The 13,206-nt window shown below is 46.3% G+C and overlaps 1 protein-coding gene and 1 pseudogene across 14 annotated transcripts in view; one reads left to right on the forward strand and one right to left on the reverse strand.

The window, feature by feature from the left end:
• Positions 1-12,011, forward strand: part of LOC139407325 (serine/threonine-protein kinase MRCK alpha-like) — a 126,288-nt gene extending 114,277 nt beyond the window's left edge. For 8 of the 14 annotated variants that reach the window (XM_071151020.1, XM_071151011.1, XM_071151017.1 and 5 more), the window contains 2 exons: positions 1,028-1,102; positions 8,641-12,011. In XM_071151020.1, the coding sequence (XP_071007121.1) occupies positions 1,028-1,102; positions 8,641-8,775 (210 nt within the window). In that variant the 3' untranslated portion in view covers positions 8,776-12,011. The remainder of the gene's footprint in view (positions 1-1,027; positions 1,103-8,640) is intronic. The other 6 variants (XM_071151021.1, XM_071151022.1, XM_071151023.1 and 3 more) reach the window with 3 other exon arrangements.
• A 723-nt stretch (positions 12,012-12,734) lies between these two features.
• LOC139407327 (frizzled-3-like) overlaps positions 12,735-13,206 on the reverse strand; it is a 33,835-nt pseudogene continuing 33,363 nt past the window's right edge.

Here is a 13,206-nt window from a genome sequence, read left to right on the forward strand (position 1 = left end):
CGCCCTTCGCCTCATCCCATCCCTTCCTCAATCCGATTGGTTCCTGGCACCAGCATGCTATCCCCATCACAGTCCCTCACAGGGAACTCAATCGGCCCCCTACCCTACCCAATCCTGACCCCAGCCACCCCTTATGGTTATCTGCACATGGCCTCTCCTCTCCCACCCGCAGCCTCAACCACCCACCCAGCCAGATGTATCTACAATTCACCCTTAACTACTGATTCAGGGTCAGATAGTTCTTCATCCCCCTAATGGTTCAGGTTAGATTTGGCGTATAATAATCTGGTCCTAGATCTGTGATTAAAAGCAATTTTTACATCTAGCAATCCTCCAACAGTGATTCTAGCCTTAGCTAGCCATCCTGCCTTTGGCTCCCTCTTCTGGCCTGGCTGTCTACCATACCAACCCCCTCCCTCAGACCTGGCTGACTGTCTACCGTACCACCCACCCTCAGACCTGACTGACTGTCTACCGTACCACCCTCAGACCTGGCTGACTGTCTACCGTACCACCCTCAGACCTGGCTGACTGTCTACTGTACCACCCACCCTCAGACCTGGCTGACTGTCTACCGTACCACCCTCCCTCAGACCTGGTTGACTGTCTACTGTACCACCCACCCTCAGACCTGGCTGACTGTCTACCGTACCACCCTCCCTCAGACCTGGCTGACTGTCTACCGTACCATACCACCCTCAGACCTGGCTGACTGTCTACTGTACCACCCACCCTCAGACCTGGCTGACTGTCTACCGTATCACCCTCCCTCAGACCTGGCTGACTGTCTACCGTACCACCCTCCCTCAGACCTTGCTGACTGTCTACCATACCATACCACCCACCCTCAGACCTGGCTGACTGTCTACTGTACCACCCCCACTGTTCCTCATACCTGGCTGGCTCCATCGTGATTTGTGCCTGCCCCCATCTCACTCCCCCCCCAGCCCTCTCCTCTACGCTCCCCCAGCCCCAGCATGTTGTTCTCTGGGCTGGGCCGCTGAGTCTGTAACTCTTACCTCTCCAGTGGCAGGCGGTCTCACCATCGGAGAAGACCCCTGATCTGAAAAGGGCTTTAAGGACCCTGCTTAGTAAGATGAAGGTAATGTCAGCACCCATACACATACAACCAACCCAGACACACTGTATCCTCAACCACACACACACACACACACATACATACAACCAACCCAGACACGCTGTATCCTCAACCACACAGTCGTGAAGCTTTGCCCCAAAGCCACCATCAGTCCCCCTCCTGTCCACTGCACCATTTCAGCATCTGATGGCCATGTCACAGATGCCCTGCCCCCCCTTGTCTCTGGCTAGAGGGTTGTTGTTCGTCCCCCTCTCCCCTGGCTCTTAGGTTCCTGAATTGGTTTTCAGAATAGTGTGTCACCATCCTCTACCCTGCATGTTTTGTCTGTTTCCATATTCACCCCCTGTGGCCTAACCCTGGGACTTAACCCTAACCCTGGGACTTAACCCTAACCCTGGGACCTAACCCTAACCCTGGGACCTAACCCTGGCACCTAACCCTGTGGCCTGCCCCTAACCCTGTGGCCTACCCCTTACACTAACCCTGTGGCCTTCCCCTGACCCCAACTCTGTGGCCTTCCTCTGACCCTAACTCTGTGGCCTACCCATTATACTAACCCTGTGGCCTTCCCCTGACCCTAACCCTGTGGCCTTCCCCTAACCCTAACTCTGTGGCCTACCCCTTTTACTAACCCTGTGGCCTGCCCTTAACCCTGTGGCCTACCCCTTACACTAACCCTGTGGCCTTCCCCTGACCCTAACTCTGGGGCCTACCCCTTATACTAACCCTGTGGCCTTCCCCTTATACTAACCCTGTGGCCTGACCCCTAACCCTGTGTCCTACCCCCCCTACCCCTGACCCTAACTCTTCCCCTTATACTAACCCTGTGGCCTGCCCCTAACCCTGTGGCCTTCCCCTGACCCTAACCCTGTGGCCTTCCCCTAACCCTAACTCTGTGGCCTACCCCTTATACTAACCCTGTGGCCTACCCCTTATACTAACCCTGTGGCCTACCCCCTATACTAACCCTGTGGCCTACCCCCTATACTAACCCTGTGGCCTACCCCCTATACTAACCCTGTGGCCTACCCCTTATACTAACCCTGTGGCCTACCCCTTACACTAACCCTGTGGCCTACCCCTTACACTAACCCTGTGGCCTACCCCTTACACTAACCCTGTGGCCTACCCCCTACACTAACCCTGTGGCCTACCCCCTACACTAACCCTGTGGCCTACCCCCTACACTAACCCTGTGGCCTACCCCCTACACTAACCCTGTGGCCTACCCCCTACACTAACCCTGTGGCCTACCCCCTACACTAACCCTGTGGCCTACCCCCTACACTAACCCTGTGGCCTACCCCCTACACTAACCCTGTGGCCTACCCCCTACACTAACCCTGTGGCCTACCCCCTATACTAACCCTGTGGCCTACCCCCTATACTAACCCTGTGGCCTACCCCTTACACTAACCCTGTGGTCTACCCCCTATACTAACCCTGTGGCCTACCCCTTACACTAACCCTGTGGCCTACCCCCTATACTAACCCTGTGGCCTACCCCCTATACTAACCCTGTGGCCTACCCCCTATACTAACCCTGTGGCCTACCCCCTATACTAACCCTGTGGCCTACCCCCTTACACTAACCCTGTGGTCTACCCCCTTACACTAACCCTGTGGTCTACCCCTTACACTAACCCTGTGGCCTACCCCTTACACTAACCCTGTGGCCTACCCCCTATACCATGGGTGTCAAACTCTGGCCCGTGGGCCAAATTTGGCCCGCGGGGTAATTATATTTGGCCCGCGAGACAATACCAAATTACTACTAGAGCTGGCCCGCCGGTATTATACAGCGCATTCACCACTAATACTACGAATCCCATAATGCTCTGCTGTTTTCGCGCGCCAATCAGGACAGGACCCAGAAACGCTCTCTCCTCTGTGACAGTAGTCATAGCAACATAGACGCTACAACTGTCAGCGAGCTAACCCTTCCCAAAAATGGCGAAAAGAAAGGCAGAAAACAGGAGCTTTCTGGACAAGTGGGAGGCAGAATATCTGTTTACATATGTAAAAGACAAACCTGTTTGTCTTGTTTGTGGAGTCAACGTGGCTGTAAGTAAGGAGTACAACATTAGACGACACTATGAAACGAAACACCATGACAAATACAAGGACCTGGACATGACTCAAAGGAGCCAGAAAGTAGAGGAGATGAAAAGAAGTTTGGTTTCACAACAGAATATGTTTAAAAAAGCCACATCACAAAGCGAGGCTGCTGTAAAGGCTAGTTATATAGTGGCAGCAGAGATCGCAAAATCAGCCCGGCCCTTTAATGAGGGAGAGTTCATGAAAAAGTGCATGATGAAGGTTTGTGACCTCGTATGCCCAGAGAAAAAACAAGCATTTTCAAACGTGAGCCTGAGCAGGAACACAGTAGCTGATCGCACATGTGATCTTGCCACCAATCTGTATGACCAGCTGATGGAAAAGGGAAAAGATTTTGTTGCGTTCTCCCTCGCTGTGGATGAGAGCTGCGACGCATCTGATACTGCTCAGCTGTCAGTCTTCATCCGTGGAGTGGACTCAAATCTGTGTGTTACGGAGGAGCTATTAGGATTCAAATCAATGCATGGCACAACCACAGGAAAGGAAATCTTTGAGGAGGTTTCCAAATGTGTAACTGAAATAAAGCTGCCGTGGGATAAACTCGTTGGATTAACGACAGATGGTGCGCCAGCGATGTGCGGTAAAAAGAGTGGACTGGTGGGCATGGTTCGGGAGAAGATGCGGGAAGAGAACTGTGCAGGTGAGCTAACTGTTTACCACTGCATCATACATCAGGAAGCACTGTGTGCCAAAGCCCTAAAGATGGAACATGTTATGACCACAGTAACACAGGTAGTTAACTTTATAAGAGCCAAAGGTCTAAATCACCGCCAGTTTAAATCTTTTCTGGAGGAGTGTGGTTCGGAATACGCAGACGTGCCGTATCACACAGAGGTGAGATGGCTAAGCAGAGGAAAAGTACTGAACAGATGTTTCGAGCTGTGTGAGGAAATATGTCAATTCCTGGAAACCAAAGGGAAGGATACAGCAGAGCTCCGGGAGCAAAAGTTCCTGTGTGAGCTGGCCTTTCTCTGTGACATCTCGAGCCATCTCGATGCGCTGAACCTGCAGCTTCAGGGGCGGGGGCGCATCATCACAGACATGTACGCTGCAGTGAGGGCCTTCAAAACTAAACTGTGCCTGTGGGAGAATCAGATGCTGCATTGAAACCCTTGCCATTTTCCCTGCTGCCAATCCATAAAAGCGCAGATCTCTACTGCCGTGTTCCCATGCGCACAGTTTGCTGAAAAACTCAGTGTTCTCGCCGCTGAGTTTAGCCGGCGATTTGCCGACTTCGATGCCCAGAAATGCAAGTTTGAACTGCTTAGTAATCCCTTTGCAGTTGATGTGGAAAATGCACCAACCAACATCCAAATGGAGCTGATTGAACTCCAGTGCAACGACACGCTGAAGTCAAAGTATGATGCTGTGGGCGCCGCACAGTTTCCACGGTTCATCCCTGACACAATGCCTCAGCTCCGCACCCAAGCTGCTCAGATGCTCTCCATGTTCGGCAGCACTTATCTATGCGAGCAACTTTTCTCCTCGATGAAGATGACCAAAACAACTCACAGGAGACGTCTGACTGATGAACATCTTCGCTCGATACTGAGGATTTCTTCAGCTCAGAGCTTGAGCCCAGACATTGATGAACTAGCATCCAAGAAGAGATGCCAGGTATCTGGCTTGGGCACATCAGATTAGACCAGTGTGCAATAATTAACGTTTTCTTTATGCACTTTTTCTTGCTACAAGGCATGGGCTTGAATGGTTGATTTGATTTATTATCATTTTATTTGTAAAATTATTAGCCAGTGGAAAAAGTTTATTTTGGTATTTAAATCAGAAGGCTGCAAATAGAAAAGAGGCATACAATTTTTATTTAAATTGTATTTATTTAATAAATGAATGCCATTGATGTGTTTTTTCATTTGAAATTCGATTTTGCATGTCTCCACTACTAAATTATATATTGTATGGTAATAAGCGATGCTTGTTCCATATTCAATGTTAAAGCAAAACTTGTTTGGGTCCATATTAAAAGGTTAATTTGTTCAATGTTGGCCCGTGACTTTGTTCAGGTTTTACATTTTGGCCCACTGGGTATTTGAGTTTGACACCCCTGCCCTATACTAACCCTGTGGCCTACCCCCTATACTAACCCTGTGGCCTACCCCCTACACTAACCCTGTGGCCTACCCCCTATACTAACCCTGTGGCCTACCCCCTATACTAACCCTGTGGCCTACCCCTTACACTAACCCTGTGGCCTACCCCCTATACTAACCCTGTGGCCTACCCCCTATACTAACCCTGTGGCCTACCCCCTATACTAACCATGTGGCCTACCCCCTATACTAACCCTGTGGCCTACCCCTTACACTAACCCTGTGGCCTACCCCCTATACTAACCCTGTGGCCTACCCCCTATACTAACCCTGTGGCCTACCCCCTACACTAACCCTGTGGCCTACCCCCTATACTAACCCTGTGGCCTACCCCCTATACTAACCCTGTGGAAACCCAACCCATGTATCTGATCATAACCATTAGTGTCTGTTCTGACTGATTATCAGGAATATCCTATGGATACTGTGGCTCTCCTCTCTCATAGGCCATTATGGTACCTGTGGACAGTTGTTGCGCCCACAGCCGAAGCCTACTGTAGAAATAGCCATAGAAGTGAAACATTGTTTGTGAAACAACTGTTTTCTCTGTGAGAAACACTCTACCTCCCTTAAAGTGTTGAAAAAATTCCCTTCACTATCCTAAAATTGCCAGGTTTTCCAGATATCCTAGTTGGAAGATTCCCGGAATCAGGATGAAATGAGCAGGGCATTTCTGGAAAACCTGGCGATTTGGAAAGTTACTGGAGTATTGAAACCCTACTACCTCCCTTCAGTGAAGGAGGGAGACGCTCTCAAACCTGGTTTCCCTAACTTGTGTCTCAATGCTGTCCACGACATTACACTGTACTATAGTAGGCATGGCATATCATTTTGGAGGACCAACAATGTATGCAGGCTTTTGTTCCACCCCAGCACTAACACACACACACACACACACAATCGTGATAAACTAGTTGTGGTATAGCTTCAAGACCAATGGTACAGTGCCTTCGGAAAGCATTCAGATCCCTTGACTTTGTTACATTACAGCCTTATTCTAAAATGGATTCAATTAAATAAAAATTCAGCAATCTACACACAATACCCCATAATAACAAAGCAAAGGTTTTTATAAATGTTTGCAAATTATTCAAATTAAAAAACAAATACCTTATTTACATAAGTATTCAGAACCTTTGCTATGAGACTCGAAATTGAGCTCAGGTGCATCCTGTTTCCATTGATCATCCTTGAGATGTTTCTACAACTTGATTGGAGTCCACCTATGGAAAATTAAATTGAATGGGTGTGATTTGGAAAGGCACACACCTGCCTACATAAGGTCCAACAGTTGACAGTGCATGTCAGAGCAAAAACCAAGCCATGAGGTCGAAGGAATTGTCCGTAGAGCTCCGAGACAGGATTGTGTCGAGGGACAGATCTGGGAAAGGGTACCAAAAAATTTTTGCAGCATTGAAGGTGCCCAAGAACAAAGTGGCCTCCATCATTCTTAAATGGAAGAAGTTTGGAACCACCAAGACTCTTCCTAGAGCTGGCAGCCCGGCCAAACTGAGCAATCGGGGGAGAAAGGCCTTGGTCAGGGAGGTAACCAAGAGCATGATGGTCACTCTGACAGAGCCTTCGAGAAGGACAACCTTCTCTGCAGCACTCCACCAATCAGGCCTTTATGGTAGAGTGGCCAGACGGAAGCCACTCCTCAGTAAAAGGCACGTGACAGCCAGCTTGGAGTTGTCCAAAAGGAACCTAAAGACTCTCAGACCATGAGAAACAATATTCTCTGGGCTGATGAAACCAAGATTAAAGTTTTTGGCCTGAATGCCGAGTGTCACATCTGGAAGAAACCTGGCACCATCCCTACAGTGAAGCATGGTGGTGACAGCATCATGCTGTGGCAATGTTTTTCAGAGGCAGGGACTGTCAGGATCGAGGCAAAGATGAATGGAGCAAAGTACAGCAAGATCCTTGACAAAAACCTGCTCCAGAGCGCTCAGGACCTCAGACTGGGGGCAAAGTTTCATCTTTCAACAGGACAATGACGCTAAGCACACAGCCAAGACAATGCAGGAGTAGCTTCGGGACAAGTCTCAATGTCCTTGAGTGGCCCAGCCAGAGCCGGACTTGAACTCAATCGAACATTTCTGGAGAGACCTGAAAATAGCTGTGCAGCAACCCTCCCCATCCAACCTGACAGAGCTTGAGAGGATCTGCAGAGAAGAATGAGAGAAACTCCCCAAATACAGATGTGCCAAGCTTGTAGAGTCATTCCCAAGAAAACTCGATGCTGTAAGGCTCCCGAGTGGCGCAGCGGTCTAAGGCACTGCATCTGAGTGCTAGAGGCGTCACTACAGACCCTGGTTTGATCCCGGGCTGTGTGCCAACCGACCGTAATCAGGAGTCTCATAGGGCGGCGCACAATTGGCCCAGCGTCATCCAGTTTAGGGGAGGGTTTGGCCAGGATAGGCCGTCCATTGTAAAATAAGAATTGGTTCTTAACTGACTTGCCTAGTTAAATAAACTTTCAATAAAAACATATTTTTTTCATCGTTGCCAAAGGTGCTTCAACAAAGTACTGAGTAAAGGGTCTGAATAATTATGTTAATGTGATATTTCAGTTTTTTTTTAAAATAAATTAGCAAGAAATTCTAAACTTGTTTTTGCTTTGTCATTTGGGGGTATTGTGTGTAGATTGATGAGGGGAAAAAACAACGGAATACATTTTAGAATAAGGCTGTAACGTAACAAAATGTAGTTAGTCAAGGGGTCTGAATACTTTCTGAAGGCACTGAATGTGTTGATTATTTGAACCAGGTGTGTTTTGAGCTGGGCTGGAACGTAATGGGCCTGCCACTGACTGCTGAGTACTGTTGTAGTAGACAGCAGACCGGACCTCATGTAGGCGCTTTGCTCCAACCAGTCACTTCCGGTCAATCCAGCTGCTCATTGTCTGTTGATGTGGAAGGTTTCTAGCGCTTTAAGTCCTTGTTGCCTAGCGCTCCATGTGATATGAAGTGATGTCACCATGTCCACATCAGCAGACACACACACACACACAGGTCCCTGAGGACTTGTTGACCAGCCTCGATCTACTGGAACTCATTGGAGGGATCAGTTGTGTTCAGTAGGCATGAATGGGAGAAAACATTTTTTAAACGATAAACTATTGGCCTTCTTTTTCTCAGACAAGTTCAGGTAGTATCCCATCCTCTGTTTCACAGCATTGCATGCCTACTGAACGTGACCCTAGCCTGTTCTGTGGTTAGCTGTGAGAAGAGTATGACATCCAAGTGCCTCTCTCTCTTCCCTTCCTCCCTTACTGTCTTTCTCCCTCTTCTCCTATTCCCTTTCTCTCTCCAGGACTCTGACTCACCCCGTCACTCCACGGCGTCCAACAGTTCTACATTCAGCAGTCCCCCCAGCCCGGCCTCACCCCACAAGACCAAGTCCCTCTCTCTGGAGAGCACAGACCGCATGACCGGCTGGGACACATGAGTGACAGACAGCACACCCTTGCAATCCCTGACCCTCACTGGGCCCCTCCCCCCTCCCCCCCTCCCCTGGCTCCGCCTATCCCCTGCCCACGGAACTGCACCTGCTGCCACAGGCCCCTCCCACTTACTTCACCTTTGACTGGAACTGAGATCTACAAACAAACACAGGGAAAGGAAGTGTTTGACCAAGAAGGAAATACTAGGAGAAGATATGTTAGTTAATGCGTGTATGAGTGTGCGAAGTGTGCGTGCGTGCTTGCAAATGTTTGTGTGGACGCCTGTGTGTGTGTTTTTGAAGGGGGCATACTTAATAGGAATGAAAATTGACATCCTTCCATCTGCTTTGTAGCTGATAGCTAGAATAAGCGAAGCGCTAAGTTTAATTGAAGCACTACTAGCCCCATGTTGAGTATCTCCCCATGTAATTGGCAACTCCTGTAAAGAGACACAAACCTCAAGTAGCGACAAGAAGAAGAGGATGAATATGGAACAATAACAGATCATTTGATACGTGTACATAGCAGCCTTTGGGTTTGGGGGGACCACCTTTTATTTATTAATCAGAACAGGATGTTTCACAGAGGAGAAAAAGAGGATGTTTCCTCTTTCTTTCAGTTGCTTTCTTCCGGAACGGTAGTTAATATCAGAAGAAGAGGGGGCATTCCATTGACAATACAAGGCTCACACAAAAAAAGCAATGATGTTTATTTTTCTCATGAAAGTGAAATATGTGCAGTGACTTCATTTGTTTGTACCATCAGTGAAAAGCTCCAGTAAAGCAGTGCAAAAAATAAAACTATGATGAGGGGTATTTTAACTCTAGGTTGACCCCTGACCTCACGTGTTTCATGTTCTAGAAATCTTAGGGACAGCAGCGTTTAGAAGCAGACCAAACATTCTATGATGACATCACAGCTCCTTCTGCCACTTCCTTATGACATGGCCATTGACCTCATCCACTGAACTGGGACCATTATCTGTGTAGTGTAGACCTTGTACCGTAAGTACAGTAATAGACCAACCACCGACCAATTACAAAAAGCTGATTCCCATCACAACAATGTACATAAGTTAAAAGTAGAGAATAATATATAAGGGAAATACAGTAGAGAAATACGTGATGGGAGAAGATCTGGGATTCCTTTTTATTTTTTGAGAATGATTTGGGGTTATATTCACACGAAAGCCATTTTAAACCACAGTTCTTTTTATGATTGCTTTTAGATTTTTTTTTTACAACTTATTTTTATTTCATGTATGAGACAAACCGCCGAGTGTTATTTTGATTTGGGTGTGAGGAAACTCTTATTATGGGTCACATGGACCCGTGCTGTTGAGTGAATATGTGCATTTATTTTAAGCTAGTAGTCACAGATGCATTCACACTTAGACACACAGGTGTTTCCCCCTCCACTCTTTCCACTATGATCCACAGTTAGATCAGTTGAGGGGGATGTATATTTCCAAACTGATAGTGATTCCCTGTGGTACTGACCTGTGAACCTCAAATATGTTCCTTTGACTTCTAAGAGAGATTTTGGAAAGCTTGTTATAACCAAAAAAGAATGACTTAAATCTTGAGTCTTCATTATTTTTCAGAATGTTTCAATAGATTAGGGGAAAAAAGAGACGATACAATTGTAAAGAGATGTTGATTTGAATTAACAGACAACGCTGGGCTAAAATGGAGGTTTAAAAATGTCACCGTATAATTATTTTACAAGGCCAACGCGTCATTTCTGTTACGTTCTTACTATCAACTGGTAATCTGTGTATTGCTGTCTGCTAATGCAATCACCTTCATGTAGACCAAAACTGGGGTCCATTACATTTTAATTCGGTCAACTGAAGTTCCATTCTAATTCTCCTCAATGCCTCTCGGAGATGGAATTTATGTTTACTTACCTGAATTGAAATGGAATTGACCCCAATCCTAATGCACACCACAATGGTGTCGATCGTATTTATGTGTCGAACGGAAACAATAATTGACTTGATATTGTTTCTGAGCGTTGGTCATGTGCTTAGATCAACTGCCTCTTATCTCTGAAGAGGAAGGGAGAGGGGACTCTTATTCTGGAAAGGGTACTCTTATTCTGGAAAATAAATATTTTCTAATGAGGAATTGTTTCTATGTTACAGACCATTTAATGAATTACAATTGTTACTTACTGCTGAAATGGACCTTCTGTTTGGGTGGGTTGTGGTTTACCAAGTAGTATACATGGCAGGTTATCTTCAGCTATCCTATTAAGTGTATAAAAAGATGACACACAAATTCCTGCCATTGGAGTCCTAAATCTTAACCCTAAACCACAATTCTGTTCTGTTCCCTTGTCAAACACAGCCATGTATCTCTAGCCTGCTCATGCCACGTGTTTTTGAGAACCATTTTATATTGAGGTTGAAAAATAAGAATTTCTCTGGAAGAGTCAGTCTGGTTTTACTCAACCGTCTCAACTTATTCCCCTCTCTTAATATTTCCTTTTAAGCTACCAAGTCTCCCTATTCATATCTGCTGGACCTTATCTGTACAATGTATTTGCTGAGAGAGAGGAAATATCTTAGTCTGAGTATTTTAGACCAGGCTTTAAATTGTACATCCCACTTCTTTAAAAAAAAAACTCAGGAATGTCACGACCAATGATTATTCTTCATCCTAACAATTAAAATGAGTGTGACAGAACAGTCTATACTTGGGAAATAAGAGCTCAATTTAGTCGCAGTGTAGTTGTGACTAGGTGTAAGGGTCGAACAATTCAGCGAAGTGTTTTGAATCGAGGATGAGAAGAGGGGTGAAAGGCCGGATGGAGGGTAGTAGTTTGAGGCTGAGGTGCCACCATGCTAACCATATTTGTTTTTAAGAAAACGCCTTTGCATTTCAGTGAGGTCTTAAGTTCCTTCTATATTATTTAGCTCTTTCATATCACATTACACTTTTTTTCTAGGATAGCTTTGTAATAATTTGTACAGTTTCGCATGTTATAGATGTAATCATTTTTTTGTTTTGGATTAGTTTTTAATTTTGACTTGTTCATTTTATTTGAACGGTTTGGGAGTTTTACCGAGGATACCCACTACAGGTGATGTAGATTCTTTTTGCACAGAAATATTTAAGGTGTAAGGTCAAACAAATAATGTATGGAAACTGGCTCATTAAGAGAGAGCTCATTATATTAACCTGACTCCGATGTATTTCAATAAAACGGAGGGCTGTTACAAATACGGCTTCACTGATGTTCGTGTCCTGATTTCCTTTCTTTCCTTGAGGGGGGACATATAGCCTGATTCACCATTGTTTGGCTTCCAGGCTAGGGCACAGATTTCCCATGAGAAGAGTTTATTAAAAATGTCACAAATGACCCTCCCTCCCCAATTAAAAAAAAAGAACAAATGTACATCTATTCACATTGCCATTACTAGAAGAAGTTCTGGTTTACATGTATCTATACAATTCAACTGATTCTAATTCTGAGACTGGAGTTTGTAAGTCCGCTGTTATACAATACAACCTCTCACTTCACAACTGCTCATTCATCGTCCGGACAGACTCCTGGCCCTACTCCTCACTTACAGTACCTCTAACAGAAGTGCAATGAAAACAATAGAGCTAGTCTACAATAGTTCTCGTACAGGTAAACAATGTGGTCTATAAGAATAAAGTCTTGTTTTTTAAAGAGTGCTTTGGCGACCGATAATGGAGCGATCTAGATTCTAAAATCCTTAGATTCATCTCTCCCTGAGTAGTGGAACGTGCCGATAGATAAGAAGCTCTTAAAAATATCTTCCACGTGAAACTGATCGCTGCGCTCCGTCTTTTACCTAGAGCTGACTCCAGAACAGAGAACAAACAGCATTGGAGAGACTACTCTGTATTCAAGAATATTGTTTCTTCCGTGTTATTGGTGTAGGTCCATGTTACACTGTCCGCTATCTTCATTAACAGTGCTGTTTAGTGAGGCTGAGTGAGGGGACATGTTTAGGTATGATTATCAAACAACCATGCAGTATGTCCTGTTTCCACAGTCTCCTTACTCTCAAACTGTCACACAAAGATCTAGTATGCCCAGTCCCAAATCAACATCCACCTCTAGGCCTAGACACTTGTGTATTTTAAAGGATGGCATGGGTTTTAGCTACAGGGTAGTTCAGGGGGTAGTTGGGGGGTAGTTCAGGCAGTGGCTCCATTCTCCTTTAGGACTCTGGATTCCGTTGCCGGGGGCGCTCTGAATGGCCTGGGTGATGTTGCTAAGGTCCTTGATGCTGCTGTGCTGCGATTTGCTCTCCAGGCGCTGGGTGGAGCCGTGCCTTGATATGCTGTCCTGACGGTTGGTGCTGCAGTGTCTGGACCCTGATTGGTCGTTGAGGTGGAGCATGCTGTCGTAGGGGAGGCGATTCTCGACTCCGCGGAAACTACACGCCGTGTACCTGA

This window comes from Oncorhynchus clarkii, chromosome 4, assembly GCF_045791955.1.
Source record: "Oncorhynchus clarkii lewisi isolate Uvic-CL-2024 chromosome 4, UVic_Ocla_1.0, whole genome shotgun sequence".
Lineage (NCBI taxonomy): Eukaryota > Metazoa > Chordata > Actinopteri > Salmoniformes > Salmonidae > Oncorhynchus > Oncorhynchus clarkii.